The following is a 20,606-nucleotide window of genomic DNA, read 5'->3' on the forward strand; positions in this document are numbered from 1 at the left end:
AGCACAAGAGTGTGTGTGTGGGGGAGAGAGAGCACAAGAGTGTGTGGGGGGGGAGAGAGAGCACAAGAGTGTGTGGGGGGGGGAGAGAGAGCACAAGAGTGTGTGGGGGGGGGGGAGAGAGAGCACAAGAGTGTGTGGGGGGGGGGGAGAGAGAGCACAAGAGTGTGGGGGGGGGGGGGAGAGAGAGCACAAGAGTGTGGGGGGGGGGGAGAGAGAGCACAAGAGTGTGGGGGGGGGAGAGAGAGCACAAGAGTGTGGGGGGGGGAGAGAGAGCACAAGAGTGTGGGGGGGGGAGAGAGCACAAGAGTGTGGGGGGGGGGAGAGAGCACAAGAGTGTGGGGGGGGGAGAGAGCACAAGAGTGTGGGGGGGGGAGAGAGCACAAGAGTGTGTGGGGGAAAGAGAGCACAAGAGTGTGGGGGGGGGAAGAGAGCACAAGAGTGGGGGGGAGAGAGCGCAAGCAAAAGAGAGGGGGAGAGAGCAAGGGGTGGGACCGCTGTACTGCAAAAAATGGCCCGTGTGAACGGGCTTTAGGACTAGTCTATAGATAAATACCATTGTCGAGAAGATCCTAAAAAATTGTATGGCTCACCAATATGCTTGCTGCTTTCTGTATCTAAAATTATGATTTAGATTTATTATTAATGGGACATTCCAGTCAAAATGTAAATGCACACAGATGAATTACATCTTTGAATAGAAACATATTTACAATATAAATGTATTGGCAAAAATGCTTTTAGTAAAAGTTATCACTGTTTTATTGTGAGCATTTTTCTCTGCACGTGATATGATGCATACCTAGATATTCTCAGTGCACCAGCATTTTAAATACTGCAGCTACTGAGAGTGCCAGTGTGGATTGTAATCATGTCAGCAATTGACAAATTGAGTCATTACAGATGGTACAAGCTCCTTAGACTCTCTAAGCAAGTGCTGTGTTTAAAATGCTGGTGCACGGTGCATACTTAAATACACTTTTGAAACAGCTATAACTTTTATTAGAAACATGTTTGCTATTACAAGTATATTACAAAAATGCTTCTATTCAAAACTGAAATGCATCTATGTGGATTCCAATTTTTGCTGGAATTTCCCTTTTTAAAGGGACATTAAACACTAAATAAATACTAGATAGAATGAAGCATTTAAAGAAAGGATTAGTCTGAGAATAACATGTAGATGCTTTTTTTAAAGTTTTTCATTAGCTGTTTAACCCTTTTGGCTGCTAAGCCATTTCCCACCTGGGTGCTAATATATTTTTTTTTTTTTTACAGACCCCCAAGACTTACACTGTTGGAAAGGTTAGGTGATTACCTTTCCAACAGTGGGTCTTGGGGGTCTGTAGCTGCTTAGATGCCTGAGATACAGGCTTCTAAGCAGCATGCCCCCTCCTCCTATACTTAACATTGTTAAGTATAAATAAAGTTGTGCAGTGACGTCATCATGTAATTGCACGTGACGTCACCGCGCATCACGTGAAGCCCCGGCAATGCCTGTCACTCTACAGGCACGATCGCCGGGGTAGCAGCAGTAAGGAGCCCCCAGATCTCCCTCAAGGTGGGAGAGTGCTCATGACGGCTCTGAGCCGTCATTAGCACCAGAGTGAGAAACTCTCTGACGGCTCAGAGCCGTCATTAGCACTCAAAGGGTTAAATATTGAAATAATAAGTATAACGTTTTAATGTCTATAAAACAGTGGGAGCTGCCATGTTGTAACTTAGGTTACCTTCTCTGCTGTGGCCAATTAGAGACAGTTATAAATAGGTCACTAGAGTGTGCAGCCAATGGCTGTGCAGAATATAACAGTGCTCTGCACATCCATTTCTAATAGGAACTGAAAAGCTCACAATTTTAGAATGGAATTACGGGAAAAGGGGACAAAATAAATAAAGTATATTGCAGAGTAATTTTTGTATATAAGATTTATCATTTTATATTACCATCTCCAAGTGTTTAATTTGCCTTTAAGTTATTCTTCAGCTGCATTGGTTGTTGTGTAACAGTCCAGCCAGTTGTTCATGTTTGGTCGCTGATTTAAAGCGCCATGAAAGTCAAAATTAATGGAATAGGAAACCCAAACATTTTCTTTTGTGATGCAGACAGATCATACAATAATAAATTTTTTTTTATAACTTCTATTATCAAATTAGCTTAGTTCCTGTGATATTCTTTGTTGAAGAGATACCAGGTAGGCATCTGGAGCACTACAGCTTACAAATGGATAACATTTTTTCAAAATTGCTGTCATATAGTGCTCCAGAGACGTGCACGCTCTTAAGCTTACGTCCCTGCTTTTCAACAGAAGATACCAAAAGAACAAAGAAAATTTGATAATTCAAGCAAATTAGAAAGTTGCTTAAAATTGTATGCTGTATCTGAATCATGAGAGAAAAATTTGGGGTATCATGTGTCTTTTAAGCTTTCATGATTTAGATAGTGTGCAATTTTAATAAATAAAAAAAAAAAAATCCTTCACCAAATTACTTTATCTACTGTACACTCTCAACATCCATTAAAGTTACATAAACCCAACAATTTTCAAATTTAGTTTGTTCCCTTTGGTGTCCTTTGTTGAAAATCAGGTAGGTGGGTTCAGGAGCGTGCATGTATGGCAGTAATTTGGCCAGATTGCTTTTAACAATGTTATGCATTGCACAGTGCTGTCTTCAAAAGCATTCTTGCAAATCCGCTGCAATATAGTGTGCACACTACCTAGATAATTCTTTGTTGAAGAGAATACATATCTATTAATAAATGTGGATTATGGCTGTTGCAGGATACAGAAATGAAAGTAAATTATAACATTTGTCAGTTTGCATTATCACTATTATGTATTTGTTAATTAAATGATGATGCTTCTACACTATCTGGCAGTTGAGGGGTTATATTTCAGTTGTTTTTCAGATGAGCTGATCTACCAATGTGATTAAACGCAAACATGTGCTGTGTCAGTGGTTGCCTTGGGTTTTGAACGACTGCGTGTGTTTTTATATTCAGTTATGTTTTGTTTACACTGAGCGTTGTGGCATGATTAATATCATACTTTAATGAGCATTACGTTTGATAAAAAAAAGGTGACGTACCAGAAACAAACAGAAAAATATATATAAAGAAAATAGTTGGCGTAAAAGGACTGAGAGAAAAAAAAACTGTCAATCTTCATAATGGTTTAATGTAACTTCCTTTGTCATTGTTTATTTTAGATGGTGGACGTTGGTGTCTGCGCTTCTGGCGATAGCATCAGAAGGAAAATGGATTCCTATACGGACTGTGCTGTAGAAGTTGTTCCACTAGAACTTTATGACTCATTCAGAGCAAAGATTGCTGCTAACTTACAGTGGATATGTGCTAAAGCTTATGGGATAGGTAAGGAACAGTTTGTCACATTTATTTTACACACCTGTGCTGAAGCCAATTTTAGCTTTTTGCATTCATTACATTTAAACAGTTTCAGTGCTTTTTCTGAGAGGGTCCCACAGAAATGTATTTATTATTAATAAATATATATGAAATAAACTGTCTGAGGAAGGGGCTAACTACCCTGAAACGTCACCGTTCAATTAAAAACGTTTGTGTTTTCACAGCGGAGAGTGCGGGACCTGTTTATTTCATTTGTTTACTTTTCTTACCCAGAGCACCCTGTAAGTTGGAAGTTTATTGTGTGTGCAGATCCCCCTGCTTGATGTTTTTTTTAATATATATATATCTATATCATTAGGTACACCTTGCTAGTACCGGGTTGGACCCCCTTTTGCCTTCGGAACTGCCTAAATTCTTCGTAGCATATATATAGATTTAACAAGGTGTTTGAAACAATCCTCAGAGGTTTTGGTCCATATTGACACAATAGCATCACGCAGTTGCTGCACATCCATGATGCAAATCTCCCATTCCACCACATCTCAAAGGTGCTCTATTGGATTGAGATCTGGTGACCGTGGAGGCCATTGGAGCACATGTTCAATAAACCAGTTTGAGATGATTTGAGCTTTGCAACATTGTGCATTATCCTGCTGGAAGTAGCCATCAGAGGATGGGTACACTGTAGTCATAAAGGGATGAACATGATCAGCAACAATACTCAGGTAGGCCGTTGGTGTTTAAACAATGCTCAATTGGTACTAAGGGGCCCAAGTGTGCCAAGAAAATATCCCCCACACCATTACACCGCCACAAGCCTGAACCATTCATACAAAGTCACTTAAAGGGACAGTCAACACCAGAATTTTTTTTGTTTAAAAAAATAGATAATCCCTTTATTACCCATTCCCCAGTTTTGCATAACCAACACAGTTATATTAATACACTTTTTACTGCTGTGACTATCTTGTATCTCAGCATCTCCTGACCGCCCCTAATCACATGACTTTTAGATATTATCTATTGACTTGCATTTTAGCCAATTAGTGCAGTGTCTGCCACAACCCACGGGCGTGATCACAATGCTATCTATATGGTTTACCTGAACTACTCTCCCCTGTTGTGAAAAGCAAATACAAAGCATGTGATTAGAGGCGGCCTTCAAGGGCTTAGAAATTATCATATGAGCCTTCCTAGGTTTGCTCTCAACTAGAATACCAAGAGAACAAAGCAAAATTGTTGATAAAAGTAAATTGGAAAGTTGTTTAAAATTACACGCCCTATTTGAAAAATAAAAGGTTTTTTTGGCCTTGACTGTCCCTTTAAATCCCCTTTCTTCCCCATTCTAATGCTCGTTTTGAACTTCAGCAAGTCGTCTTCACCACATCTAGATGCCTAAATGCATTGAGTTGCTGCCATGTGATTGGCTGATTAGCAATTTGTGTTATGAAGCAATTGAACAGGTGTACCTAATAAAGTAGAGCTGCAACAACTAATCAATATAATCGATAATAATCTATTATGAAAATAGTTGTCAAAGAATCTCATTATCGTTTAATTGGTCTGAAATTTGTTGGTTTGCACACAGCACTAGCTGTTTCTCTCCAATGAACTCCTGCACATGGTATTGTGTTTTATGGTTATGTCTAGCCTAAAGGACATCTACAGACGTCTACTTTTCACTTTTTCAGGAATTAGTTTCTTTTTAAGTTTACAACTACTCCTATTATTTCTGGGTTCCACATAATCCAGGAGTTATCATTTGGATTGTTTATATTAAATCAGGTGATTTGGGAATATGCTTTGCATGATATAGTGCTGAGCTTATTATTTACACTTAGCCCTAGATTGATGGGATTTGTTATTTGAATTGATGTGCACAATTATTAGCAGATTGCTTGCTATTGCTGATTATATGTACTGTATAAATACATGTGTAAGGCTTTGTTCTGTTATTGATATATAGTCTTTATAGCACTTTTTTTACATTTTTAATTTTTATTAAATTGTGATTTGTACAAGATTCAGCCTCTAGTATATATTTGTTATTTTAAGAAGGTATTAGATATTGTTTCCTAACCCTTTTAGCTGGTTATTTACCAGTGCATATAGATATTTAAGATATTTTTATGTTGGAATGAAGTCCAGGCTTACTTTATTGAGAGGCCCCTTGCCAAGGAGGAAAAACTTTGCATTGGTGGAGCTAACAAAGATAAATATCCCACCTTGGCAAAATTGGCGAAACCCTACTTATGCATCCCAGGCACCTCAACACCATCTGTGCGTCTCTTTTCTGCTGCAGACAAAATAGCTGCAAAAAGAGAGCCAGCCTCAGCCAGGAGCTTGTGATCATGTTGACATTTTTGTACTTCAATGCAAAGTATTTGAAAGAGTGAATAACAGAATGTAAAAACGGTGATAGTCTACCTCTTTGTAGTTCTACCTTTTTTTCCAAACAGTTTGTTTTGTTTTGCATAATTATAAAAAATGTGTTCTGCTGCTTAAATATTGGTTTTATATTTGTAGCACTCAGTATGTGGATTTTATTTTAAATACAGAATTTTATATATATATCTCTGATGAAGCGCATGTGAGCATGCGCGAAACGCGTCAGATCTAGCACCCCTTGCACACCTGTGTTTGTGCTAACCACCTTTGTATACCAAATAAAAGTCACCTGGCTTCAAGTTCCTGAGTCCTCGCTTTTCTTCTTGTATTATATATATATATATATATATATATATATATATATATATATATATATATATATATATATATATATATATTTTTTTTTTTCCCCAGGAGACCAAGCACTTTTAAAGAATACATTGTTTGTCGTTATATCCAAAAAGTGCATCATAGAAAAAACCATCATGAGTCATTCTATCCTAAATGATAAAAGCAAACAGTTTAAAGGGACATTAAACACTAAATACACGCTAGATAGAATGATGCATTCAAAGAAAAGATTAGTCCATGACTAACATGTAGATGTATTTTTTTAAAGTTTCATTAGTTGTTTAAAAAGTGACAAAATAAGTGTAAAGTTTTAGTGTCTATAAAACACTGGGAGCTGCCATGTTGTAACTCGTGTTACCTTCTCTGCTGTGGCCAATTAGAGACAGTTATAAATAGGTTACTAAAGTGTGCAGCCAATGGTTGTGCTGGATTTATCAGTGTTCTGCACTTCCATTTCTAACAGGAACTGAAAAGCTCACAATTTCAGAATGGAATTACAGGCAGAGAGGACAAAATGAATAATGAAAGTATATTGCAGAGTTTTTATTATATTCAATTTATAATTTTATATTACCATCTCAAAGTGTTTAATGTCCCTATAAGGGTCCATGTTGTATATCCCCCTAAAACATCAATAAGGATCTCATCTACTTGGTTTTACAATAACATTAGTGGTTATTATCTCAAAATGTAAATCATGAAAACACTACGTTTAATAATTTTAATATAACTACCTCTCTGCTTCCAGAGAATATAAGCCTGCCTGACATTTTGTGGGGTAGATCACGGGTTTTGATGATATTCACCTGCATACTAGTGACCCTTGAAATGAAAGGTCATGTCCTTTTTAGGGAATAGAGGCTTCCTAAGAGCTCAGCTAAAACATATTGCTTCCTAGTATTATAGATGTTTATTGTTTTTATGGTTCCAATAAGTCTCCTCATGTCAGATCCCCTTTTTTAAATGAGGGACCATATGTTCTACGTGGTACATTGGCAGAAGATATGGGCTTTGAAAAAAAGGGCTACCTAGCCTATGCCCTAAGAAAGTGTATAACTCTTGGTAGTTCCTCATAGTGTATGATCTCATCTCACCCCCTAGACCAATAGCAGTTGGGGAGTGCGGCAGATGACTAAAACAAGTAATCTGCAGTAGGCAAGTAAAGTGGAGGACGTGCCTTTATGAACATCTTAAAGACCCTCAATTATTTATAAGGTGTAAGCATTTTGTGGTGCAATTCCTATTCACTTCCATTCCAATCATAATGCAAGATTTGCAGTATCCGTTGTGTTGACCTTTTTTGACCTAAGATCGCAGTCGAATGCACAGCTGATTTGCAGCTATGTTTTTTTATTTTATTTGACCTTTCATATCCATTTGAATATTTCTGAAGCTATCTATATTATCTATAATAATATTAATGCTTTCTGTACCCTAGTTAAAGGTATAGGAAACCCCACAATTTTCTTTCACGATTCAGAGAGCATACAATTTTTTTTTATCCCAATTTACTTCTATTAAACAATTTTCTTCATTCTCTTGTTATCCTTTGTTGAAAAGAACACTTGGGTAGGGTCAGAAGCTGGAAGATGGCTGCTGATTGGTGGCTGCTCATATGTCTGTTGTCATTGGCTTACATATGCGTTCAGCATTGCTGCTCTTTCAGAAAAGGATACAGAGAAAATTAAGCAAAATTGATAATAGAAGTAAATTGGAAAATTGTATACTGTATCTGAATCTTTATCGAAAAATGATAGGTTTCATATCCCTTTAACGTCTTGAGTAGAATTGAAGGAATAATGTGTCCCCCATTCACTAAATAAGGATATTACAAGTCACTAAGGTGTCCTGTATACCTGTCTCTTAAACTGATTGAATTTAAGAGACACTGAACCCAAATTTTTTCTTTCGTGATTCAGATAGAGCATGCAATTTTAAGCAACTTTCTAATTTATTCCTATTATCAATTTTCCTTCTTTCTCTTGGTATCTTTATTTGAAATGCAAGAATGTAAGTTTAGATGCTGCAGCCATCGGATCATAATTAAAAATGATAATGTAACTTGTATTGGTCAAGCACAAGAAGATTAATGTAAAAAATAACATTGTAAAATGCCCTCTGTTTAGATGTAACCAATGGTTTATTTAACTGTTCCTTTTAAGTGCCGTTAACAAAAGTACTTGATGCACGTGTGCAATTGCAGTGTCTTAAATTGGCTCCTAATTTTTTTTTTTTCCATATTGGCTGTTTGAATTTTTAGTTTTTTAGTCTTCGTGTATATGGCCAGTCTGCCTGTCATTAGGGTCATGCAGGTATTCACTTCTTGAAGAAGTATACAAATGAAAAATAAAGGTGACACTGTTTTTGGTTATCATATATAAAATATTTAAAGAGACATAAGAGATCAATACTGCTCTGTGCTACATAATTTTATTCTTGTATTGTTTTTGCAAAGTCCAGATAGGACTTTAAAGTTACATTAAACACTAAACAAATGCTAGATAGAATAAAGCATTCAAAGAAAAGATTAGTCTAAGAGTAACATGTAGATGTATTTTTTAAAGTTTCATTAGTCGTTTAAATATTAACAAAATAAGTGTAAAGTTTGTGTCTATAAAACAATTGGAGCTGCCATGTTGTAACTTAGGTTACCTTCTATGTTGTGGCCAATTAGGGGCACTTATAAATAGGTCACTAGAGTGTGCAGCCAATGGCTGTGTGGAATGTAACCGTGTTCTGCGTTTCTAAAATGAACTGAAAATCTCACAATTTCAGAGTGGAATTACAGGAAAAAGGGGACAAAATAAATAATGAAAGTATATTGCAGAGGTTTTTTTATATATACAATTTATCATTTTATATTATAATCTCAAAGTGTTTAATGTCCATTTTAACAAAGTGTTATTTTTATCGTATCTGCAATAACATAATGCTCTAGCACATTAAGTCATATTATTATTGCCTTTTTATGTTCCAGCATTTCATTGTATTTGGCCTTGAGGGTGAAAAGAAATAGTAACTTACGACTAACCCTTGGGCTACCCCAGTAATGAACTTGTTTTTATTATGTTTGTTAGGGCTGTTACATTAGCGAGTGAGAAATATAGGATCTAGATTGCAAAATGTCATGAAGAGACTCAGAGATGAGTGAGTATATTAGAGGTTTATAAGTAAAAACACAAAGAGGACACAGGGCCATTCTTAACTAGGTGTTGATGAACATTAAAATTTGATGTGACCGCTATTTAGTTTTGAAGCAAAATGGAATACTAGCAGCACAGGGAGGAAAGGTGAAGTTCAAAGGGCAGAAACTCTTAATATGAACAAAAGGTTTGAGGAGGAGAAAAAAAAAGTGATATTGGTTTAATGTTGTGGGTAAATAAGAGTGGGCTAGAGCACACATCTCTTCTTTGTAACACAGGAGAATAACTCCTTGGAGGACTTCTGACTGATGGTTAGCAACCAGATGGAAGGGAGTAGATAGAGTACAAATCCATTTGAAGAGGATATGGCTATGGGTTATTAGATGAGGTTATATAGTTGGCTGTTAAAGTAAAGGTCAATTTTGATGAATTAGTGCCCGGATTTTAATAAGCCTATTAAAAACAAGGGCACTTAATTCATCAAAATTGACATTTCACTATTTTATTTAAAATCTTAACTTTTAATCCTGGCAGCCGCTCCAGCGATTCCCCCGGCTGTTGGAAGCCTCTGCAGACATCAGAAATGACGAATCCGGCTTTGTCTAATCACGGCTTCCCCCCCCCGGGGGAATCTTGGCCTGATGCAACTCCTTGATTGGAGGAAGCCGGATTAGTCATTTTGGACCCGCGGAGGAAGTGCTGGAGCGGCTGCCAGGATTAAAAGGTAAGTTGTTGAAGAAAACAGTGAAATGTCAATTTTGATGAATTAAAGTGCACTTGTTTTTAATAGGATTATTAAAAAACGGGCACTAATTCATCAAAATTGACCTTCATTTTAAAGGTGTTAAAAGGTGAAGTGGATTTGAGGTTTTAGACAGAAAATTAGTGTAATTTTCTACAAAGGCAATCATCAAGTGAGTGTTGAACAGAGCATGCCTGCGTGGAAGATCTAACCAAGACTTGGAGTTGGAATTTTTATTGAGCAGAGAACTAAAGAGGAATAGAGTCCTGGTTATTACTGGAGGGCAGAATATACAGAACCCTACAAAAGGGAAATGAGGGTCGGATAATGAATAGGGAGAGATGAAAAAGATTGTGTCATAAGAGGGTTGTAGCCAGGAGAAGAAGAGTGAATAATCAGTAGATAAGATAATCTGATGAATATGAGAAGCCTCAGAGTACCTGCCCTACTGCCATAAATACTGTGAGAAAAAGCTTGGCCTCAGTGAGAGACCAAACTCTAGAATAATATTTTGTGCCTTCTAAAGAGTGAATGAAAACATAAGCACGGCTTGTAGGAGGTTAGGGATTGGTTTTGACTGACATTGCTGGATGTGTAAGTTTCTCTTGTTAAGTATATCCAGTCCACGGATCATCCATTACTTATGGAATATATTCTCCTTCCCAACAGGAAGCTGCAAGAGTCCACCCACAGCAAAGCTGCTATATAGCTCCTCCCCTAACTGCCATATACAGTCATTCTCTTGCAAGCCTCAACATAGATAGGAGGTTGTGAGAGTCTGTGGTGCTTTCTACTTAGTTTATTCTTCAATCAAAAGTTTGTTATTTTTAAATGGCACCGGAGTGTGCTGTTTATCTCAGGCAGTATTTGGAAGAAGAATCTGCCTGCGTTTTTCTATGATCTTAGCAGACGTAACTAAGATCCATTTGCTGTTCTCACACATTCTGAGGAGTGAGGTACTTCAGAGGGGGAATGGCGTGCAGGTTTTCCTGCAGATAAGGTATGTGCAGTAAAATATTTTTCTAGGAATGGAATTGACTAAGAAAATACTGCTGATACCGAAGTAATGTAAGTAAAGCCTTAAATGCAGCGATAGCGACTGGTATCAGGCTTATTAATAGAGATACATACTCTTGTAAAAATGTGTTTTAAAACGTTTGCTGGCATGTTTAATCGTTTTTTAACATATGTTTGGTGATAAAACTTATTGGGGCCTAAGTTTTTTCCACATGGCTGGCTTAAAGGGACAGTCTACTCAAAACTAAACTTTCATGATTCAGATAGGGCATGCAATTTTAAACAACTTTCCAATTTACTTTTATCATCAAATTTGCTTTGTTCCCTTGGTGGTATTTTTGAAAAGTTAAACCTAGCTAGTCTCAAACTGATTTCTAAACAGTTGAAAACCGCCTCCTAGCTCAGAGCATTTTGAAAGTTTTTCACAGTTAGACTGTGCTAGTTCACATGTGTCATATAGATAACATTGTGCTCACTCCCGTGAAGTTATTTGGGAGTCTTCACTGATTGACTACACTGCATGTCTGTCAAAGGCACTTAGATAAGGAGGCTGTCTGCAAAGGCTTAGATACAAGGTAATCACAGAGGTAAAAAGTATATTAATATAACTGTGTTGGTTATGAAAAAATGGGGAATGGGTAATAAAAGAATTATCTATCTTTTCAAATAAGAACAATTTTGGTGTAGACTGTCCCTTTAAATTTTGCATAGAAACAGTTTCCTGAGGCTTTCCACTGTTATAGTATAAAAGTTACAGTTGGTGCAGTTAAAATTACAAACAGTGACATTCAGCTTCCCTCAGCAGTCCCCTGCATGCTATAGGACATCTCTGAAGGGCTCAAAAGGGCTTCAAAAGTAGGAGCTGTTATGACTGTTTAAAACATATTTTTCGTTTTGTTAATCTGTTTTTTGTATTAAGGGGTTAATCATCCATTTGCAAGTGGGTGCAATGCTCTGCTAACTTGTTACATACACTGTAAAAATTTTGTTAGTTTAACTGCCTTTTTTCACTGTTATTTCAAATTTTGGCAAAATTTGTTTCTCTTAAAGGCACAGTAACGTTTTATATATTTGCTTGTTAACTTGATTTAAAGTGTTTTCCAAGCTTACTAGTCTCATTATTAGTCTGTTCTAACATGTCTGACATAGAGGAAGCTCTGTGTTCATTATGTTTTAAAGCCATGGTGGAACCCCATCTTAGAATGTGTACCAGATGTACTGATTTCATGTTAAACAATAAAGATCATTTTTTGTCTTTAAAAACATTATCACCAGAGGATTCTGTCGTGGGGGTAGTTATGCCGACTAACTCTCCCCACGTGTCAGACCTTTTGACTCCCGCTTTAGGGACTCACGCTCAAATGGCGCCAAGTACATCAAGGGCACCCATAGCGTTTCTTTACCAGGGGATTCTGTCGAGGGGAAAGTTATGCCGACTAACTCTCCCCACGTGTCAGACCCTTCGACTCCCGCTTCAGGGACTCACACTCAAATGGCGCCAAGTACATCAAGGGCGCCCATAGCGTTTATTTTACAAGACATGGCAAAGGTGGTGAATAATATTCTGGCAGCAGTATTAGTCAGACTACCTGAAATTAAAGGAAAGCAGTTAGCTCTGGGGGTAGATACAGAGCATACAGACGCTTTAAGAACCATGTATGATACTACCTCACAATATGCTTAGTCTGTGGGTGATTTTTTTTTTTTTTTTTTTTTTTTTTTTTTGACTCAGGGAAGATGATTTAACCTGATTCTGATATTTCTACATTTAAAATTTATGCTTGAGAACCTCCACTTGTTGCTCAGGGAGGCTTTGGCTGCTCTGAATGAATGTGTACAATCGCAGGGCCAGAGAAATTGTGTAGACTGGATAAATAATATGCAGTGCCGGTGTGTACTGATGTTTTTCCAATACCTAAAGAGGTTTACTAAAATTTTTTTTAATAAGGAATGGGATAGACCAGGTGTGCCGTTCTCTTCCCCTCCTATTTTTTAGAAGAATGTTTTCTTATAGTTACCACCACACGGGACTTCTGGCAGACAGTTCCTAAGGTGGAGAGAAGAGTTTCTACTCTAGCTAAGCGTACCACTACCTCTGACGAGGACAGTTGTGCTTTTTAGATCCAATGGATAAAAAATGTTTATTCAACAGGGTTTTATCCTGCAGCCCCTTGCATACATTGCTTCTGTCACTGCTGCTGCGGCGTTCTGGGTTGAGTCTCTTGATGAGGCTTTACAGTTAAGCGACTCCATTGGATGAATATATTTGACAAGCTTATGCTAGCCAATTCCTTTGTTTTCTGATGCCTTGTTCATTTGACTAGACTAACGGCTAAGAATTCTGTTTTTTACTATACTGGCGCGCAGAGCGCTATGGCTTATATCATGGTCAGCTGTCGTGACTTTAATAAATAAGCTACTTAACTTCCCTTCAAGGGGCAGACCCTATTTGGGCCTGGTTTAAAGGAGATTATTGCTTATATCACTGGAGGAAAAGGTCATGCCCTTCCTCAGGATAGGTCTAAATCAAGGGCAAAAAAAAAAAAAAAAAAAAGTCTAATTTTCGTACCTTTTAAAAACTTCAGGGCAGGTGTGGCATCCTCTTCCTCTAAGGCAAAACAAGAGGGAATTTTTGCTCAGTCCAAGGCGGTCTGGAGACAATCGGACCTGGAACAAAGATAAGCAGGCCAAGGAGCCTGCTGCTGCCTCTAAGGCAGCATGAAGGAACGGACCCCTATCCGGTAACGGATCCTATAGGGGGCAGACTTTCATTCTTTGCCCAGGCGTGGGCAAGAGATGCCCAGGATCCCTAGGCATTGGAATTTATATCCCAGAGATATCTTCTGGATTTCAAAGATTCCCCCCCCAAAAAAGGGGAGATTTCGCCTTTCACAATTATCTGCAAACCAGATAAAGAAGGAGGCATTCTTACATTGTGTACGAGATCCATCCAGTTCCAAGAGAGGAACAGGGACAGAGTTTTTACTCAAATCTGTTTGTGGTTCCCAAGGAGAGGGAACCTTCAGACCTATTTTGGATCTAAAGATCTTAAACAAATTCCTCAGAATTCCGTCATTTAAGATGGAAACTATTCGTACCATCTTAACTATGATCCAGGAGAGTCAATAGAGGACTACAATGGATTTGAAGGATGCTTATCCTCACATTGTGATGCATAAAGATCACCATCGTTTTTCAGGTTTGCCTTTCTAGACAGGCATTACCAGTTTGTAGCTCTTTCCTTTGGGATATCTACAGCCCCAAGAATCTTTATGGAGGTTCTGGGGTCGCTTTGGCGGTCCTTAGACCGCGGGGCATAGAAGTGGCCCCTTATTTAGACGACATCCTGATACAGGCGTCAAACATCCAAATTGCCCAGTCTCATACGGACGTAGTACTGGCATTTCTGAGATCACATGGGTGGAAAGTGAACAAGGAAAGAGTTCTCTATCCCCAATCTCAAGGGTTTCCCTCCTAGGGACTCTGATAGATTCTGTAGAAATGAAAATTTACCTGACTGAGTCCAGGTTGTCAAAGTTTCTAAATTTCTGCCGTGTTTTTTTTTTTTTTTTTCCATCCCATCCGCGCCCTTCGGTGGCTCAGTACATGAATGAAATCGGCTTAATGGTAGCGGCAAGGGACATAGTACCGTTTGCACGTCTACATTTCAGACCGCTGCAACTATGCATGCTCAGTCAGAGGAACGGGGATTACACAGATTTGTCCCCCTGTTAAACCTGGACCAAGAGACCAGAGATTCTCTTCTCTGGTGACTATGTCGGGTCCATCTGTCCAAGGGTATGACCTTCCGCAGGTCAGATGGGACAATTGTTACAATAGATGTCAGCCTTTTAGGTTGGGATGCAGTCTGGAACTCCCTGAAGGCTCAGGGATAGTGGACTTAGGAGGAGACCCTCCTTCTAATAAATATTCTGGAACTGGGAGTGATATTCCATGCTCTTCAGACTTGGCCTCAGTTAGCAACTCTGAGGTACATCATACTCAGTCGGACAATATACACGACTGTGGCTTACATCAGCCATCAAGGGGGAACAGAAGTTCCCTAGCGATGTTAGAAGTCTTACAATAATTCACTGGACAGAGACTCACTCTTGTCTATCAGCTATCCATATCCCAGGTGTTGAGAACTGGGAGGTGGATTTTCTAAGTCGTCAGACTTTTCTTCCGGGGGAGTGGGATTTCCTCCGGAGGTCAAGACCAAGCAGGAGAGGGCTTTGGTGTTTTTGACAGCGCCTGCGTAGCCACGCAGGACCTGGTATGCAGATCTGGTGGACATGTCACCCTTTCCATCATGGTCTCTGCTTCAGAGACAGGTCCCTCTACCTCAGGGTCCTTTCAACCATCTAAATAGAATCAATCTGAGATGGACTGCCTGGAGACTGAACGCTTGATGTTATCAAAGCATGGCTTCTCCGAGTCAGTCATTGATACCTTAATACAGACATGAAAGCCTGTCTCTAGGAAAATTGAACATAGATATGGTGTAAATATCTGATTGTTATGAATCCAAGGGTTACTCATGGAGTAAAGTCTGGATTCCCAGGATATTATCTTTTCTCCAAGATGTTTTTGAGAAAAGGGTTGTCAGCTAATTCCTTAAAAGGGGACAGATTTTTACTCTGTCTATTTTTTTGCACAAGCGTCTGGCAGGTATTCTAGACGTTCAGGCATTTGGTCAGGCTTTGGTTAGATCCAAGCCTGTGTTTAAAACTGTTGCTCCGCCATGGAGCTTAAACCTGATTCTTAAGGTTCTTCAAGAAGTTCCGTTTGAACCTTTTTTGTTCCATAGATATCAATCTTTATCTTGGAAAGTTCCTTTTGGGTAGCTAATTCCTCGACTCGTAGAGTCTCCAAGTTATCTGTGTTACAATGTGATTCTCCTTATCTGGTCCTTCGTACGGATAAGGTAGTCCTGCGTACCAACCTGGGTTTTTTCCTAAGGTGGTATCTAACAAGTACATCACTCAAGAGATAGTTGTTCCATGCTTGTATCCTAATCCTTCCTCAAAGAAGGAACGTCTATTACACAATATTGGACGTGGTTTGTGCTTTAAAGTTTTACTTACAAGCTACTACAGTTTTCATCAAACGTTCACCTTGTTTGTTGTCTATTCTGGACAGAGGAGAGGTCAAAAGACTTCAGCAGCCTCTCTGTCTTTTTGGTTAAAAAGCATAATTCATTTAGCTTATGAGACTGCTGGACAGCAGCCTCCTGAAGGGATTACAGCTCATTCTACTAGAGCTGTGGTTTTCACTTGGGCCTTTTTTTAAATGTGGCTTCTGTTGAACAGATTTACAAGACGGAGTCTTTGTCTGCGCTTCATACTTTTCAAATTTAACAAATTTGATACCTTGCTTCTTCGGAGGCTATTTTTGGGAGAAAGGGTTTTTTACAGGCAGTGGTAACTTCCGTTTAAGTACCTGCCTTGTCCCTCCCATCATCCGTGTACTTTAGCTTTGGTATTGGTATTCCATAAGTAATGGATGATCCGTGGACTGGATACACTTAACAAGAGAAAACATAATTTATGCTTACCTGATAAATTTATTTCTCTTGTAGTGTATCCAGTCCACGGCCCGCCCTGTCACTTTAAGGCAGGTAATTTTTTCATTTGAACTACAGTCACCACTGCACCCTATGGTTTTTCCTTTCTCTGCATGTTTTCGGTCGAATGACTGAATATGGCAGTTAGGGGAGGAGCTATATAGCAGCTTTGCTGTGGGTGGACTCTTGCAGCTTCCTGTTGGGAAGGAGAATATATTCCATAAGTAATGGATGATCCGTGGACTGGATACACTACAAGAGAAATAAATTTATCAGGTAAGCATAAATTATGTTTTTTATATAGGTTGCAAGGATGAAATCTGATGGTTATGTGTAAGATCTATCATTGTAATGGAGATCCCCTGAGGACAAAGGAAGTTACAAAGTAATACTTTCTATGTCTGGCTTCAGTAGCAGGTAATACTGATGTTCAGGTTGGATAGCAGTTAATGGGAGCATTGCTCTAAGTGTGTAATGTCTGTTGTCATTTTTACCAGACTGCAAGGTGCCAGACCAAAACTAGGAAGACTGATTATGTTGGAAACGCAAAATGTTTTTTTTTTTTCTTCTTTGGTTTTTCGTTCCCCTTCATATTTTTTTTTCTTTATTATATTTTTGCTTGTGGGTTTTTATCATTTATGCTCTGGGCCATAATATGTTTGTCTTGCAAAATAGTTCAGGCTCCTAACCAGTTGCTAGTTTTCGATTTCAAATTGTGCAGTAATCTTAGGAGAATATTATTAATTATTGTAAGGTGACTGTCTTTTTGCTCTGGGATTTTCTTTTTTCCCTTAAAATGTAATTTGCATACTTACAATCCTTCTGTTTTAGAATATCCCAGTAAACACGGTTTCTGGTTAAAATTCCAATGAAGAAGAATATTTTCAAGTTCTACTACAACATTTGTTAACTATGTTCACTCCCTCTAGGTAAAATCTTGCCAAAGTTCTCCCATGTAAAGCAAGTTACTTGCTTAAAGGGACATTACACACTTTTAGATGGTAATATAAAATAATAAATTGTATGTGTCTCTGTAATATTCTTTAACTATTTATTTTGGCCCCCTTTCCTATAATTCCATTTTGAAATTGTGAGCGTTCTATCCCACACAGCCATTTGCTGCACACTCTAGTGACCTCTTTAGAACTGTCCCTAATTGGCCACAGCAGAGAAGGTAACCTAAGTTACAACATGGCAGCTCTCACTGTTTTGTAGACACTAAAACTTTACACTTATTTTGTCAATATTTAAACAGCTAATGACACTTTAAAAAATACACCTACATGTTATTTTCAGACTAATCTTTTCTTTTAATGCATCATTTTACCTAGCATTTATTTAGTGTTTACTGTTCCTTTTTAAGTTACTCACATGTAGATATATTAGTTTATGTATTTTCTGCTGTGTACTAAAATGGTTCTATGCACTCATCAGTTCCCTAAACTGTGTTTTCCCAGGCTTTATATTTTCTTTTATTTCTGAATCCCAGAAGTGTAAAAAGCATAGTATATTAGGGCAATTTACACAAGTGCACCTGCCCCACTGAGAGAACTAAACTGGCGCATGCATCTCATCTGACAAGATGGGCTACTGTCAAAATGCCACACAAGCACAGGGAAAAGATTTGTGAGAGGCGCCACAGAGTGAAGTAATCCTGCGCTAGTAAACCATTAAAGGGACATGTAACACAATTTATTTCTTTTATAGAGAATACAGTTATAAAAAGTTTCCAATTTACTTCTATTATCAAATTTGTGTTACGTTATTCTTTGTTGAAGAGATATCTAGATAGGCAGCGTGCACATGTCTGGAACACTACATGATCGCAAATAGTGCTGCTTATCTAGTGCTCTTGCAAATCACAGTTGGTGAACTCTCACGCCTTCTAGCAAACTCCAGTCCTGCTTTCAGGCAACGCTTTGTGCAACTGCTCCTGAACTTGCCTTCCCGCTTTTCAACAAAAGAGAACAAGAAAATTAAGACAATTTTATAATAGAAATAAATTGTAAAGTTGTTTAAAATTGTATGCTCTGTCTGAATCATGAAATAAAAATGTTTGTCATATTGGCCTTGGGTGTGGCAAGAAAGGAGCAGTTGCACAAAGCGTTGCCTGAAAGCAGGACTGGAGTTTGCTAGAAGGCGTGAGAGTTCACCAACTGTGATTTGTGGTCAGGTTATAAAGAGATGGGTAAGCTCTATATTTATACACAAAACAAAACTATAATAATATTAGAGCATACAATACTGTATATACACACAGTGTGTGATATAAAAGTAGATTCAAATAATCAAAAGGATATGCTGCTTATAAAAATGTAGCAGAATCAGATGATCAGAGTTGCTGCCTCATATTGTCACGGCACTGGAGACCGGATAATAGCGAAATAGAAAAAAACTGAGAAAACAAGGCGCAAATCCTCCAAGTGCAGTTTATAAAAAAAAAATACACGTATTTTATTAACATTCACGATTTAAAAACTCACTAGATACAACCCCAAACAATATGAGGTATGATATGGGCTCCTGAGAACCATGTAGGTCTCTCAAATGATATCACTCTACGTTCCACAGTAGCAGAGTTCCAGGACTGTAGTCGGTATCCACGGGATCTGCTGTGTCACATCACACCTGGCAGATCTTCTATCTACCGCACTAAGCTGTCTGTCTCTATATTTGATGCAAACCTTATATTGCCCAGAAGGTTATAGCAGCAGCATTTGGGAGGTTTCTTATTAGTAAGGACTGAGCATCTTGTTAAAACAGAAGGAAGAATAGAGCGCAATTCACATAACTACTGCAGAAGGACCACCTTCAGTTTTCTGCAGTCCCTACAGCTTTGGGGGACACTCCTCTTCTTGCAGGACAATGATCCCAATAATCAAAACCAAAGCAATATTGGCTAAAGGACAAACAAGTGAATGTTTAGCAGTGGCATAATAAAAATAAATAAATCATTTTCTAAATCCCATAGGTCCACCAGCAACTTTGAGCTAACCACAAAAATATGGAACAAATCTACCATGGAGAATTAGCCCAAATGACCTTATTATACATTATGTACAAAGCTGGCGCTTACTAAGCTGTAGTTGGCATAATCAATATAACGGATATATTTGGGGGAATTCTTACACAAGCAATATATAAGATTTTTATTTTTGTTGAAAAATATTTCCCAACCTCAAACCATTAAACCAATGCCACTTTAGAATAACTGGTTTTAATTTTTCTTTATTTTTTTGGTTAAAATAAAAGATCATATGAGGCACTTGAGTTGGCAAGTTTTCTGCTACATTTTCCTAAAGTTGTTTGCTTTGACTACTTCCGTATGGTTTTTAATGATCTAAATTATACTTTTTGTTTTCTTCTTCTTTGGAATTTCTCTTTTGAAAAATGAATTGTTCCCCTTTATCTTAGTTAATTTAATTTTATGTTGTTTTTACTGCAGTAATATTCATAAAGCAGAATTTCTTGTGGGACTATTATATGAACAGTCTATTCTATTAGGTCCACATTATCTGTGGCAGTAGAACATTCTGACTTTTAGTAAACCCTAAATAAGGATCCTTAAATGGACATAACCAAATGTTGAAGCGCTTGAAAGTGATGCAACATAGCTGTAAAAAGCTGACTAGAAAATATCACCTGAACATCTCTATGTAAAAAAGAAATATATTTTACCTCTAAATCTCCAAAGTACTCACACCCCAATGTAAAGGAAATAAGGGACACTAAACCCAATTTTTTTTCTTTCGTGATTCAGAGCATGCATTTTTAAGCAATTTTCTAATTTACTCCTATTATCAATTTTTTCTTGCCATCTTTATTTAAAAAGCAGGAATGTAAATCTTAGTAGCTGGACCATTTTAGGTTCAGCACCATGGATAGCGCTTGCTTTTTGGTGGCTGACATGAATCGGAGTATAAAACAGCAAAACGAACAGTCCGCACTAGCAGTGGCTATAACATAAACCTCCAGCTGCCTCAAAACAGAGACGTCACCAGTGACCTAGTGAAATATATAACGGCACAATTGGAACAA

The 20,606-nt window shown here is 38.0% G+C and overlaps 1 protein-coding gene across 2 annotated transcripts in view; it reads left to right on the forward strand.

Moving 5' to 3' along the window:
* CAMSAP1 (calmodulin regulated spectrin associated protein 1) overlaps positions 1 to 20,606 on the forward strand; it is a 139,479-nt gene that overhangs the window by 8,481 nt on the left and 110,392 nt on the right. For both annotated transcript variants that reach the window (XM_053695738.1, XM_053695739.1), the window contains exon 2: positions 3,205 to 3,367. In XM_053695738.1, coding sequence (XP_053551713.1) covers positions 3,205 to 3,367 — 163 coding nt within the window. The remainder of the gene's footprint in view (positions 1 to 3,204; positions 3,368 to 20,606) is intronic.

The sequence above is a fragment of the Bombina bombina genome, chromosome 12 (assembly GCF_027579735.1).
Source record: "Bombina bombina isolate aBomBom1 chromosome 12, aBomBom1.pri, whole genome shotgun sequence".
NCBI classification, from domain to species: domain Eukaryota; kingdom Metazoa; phylum Chordata; class Amphibia; order Anura; family Bombinatoridae; genus Bombina; species Bombina bombina.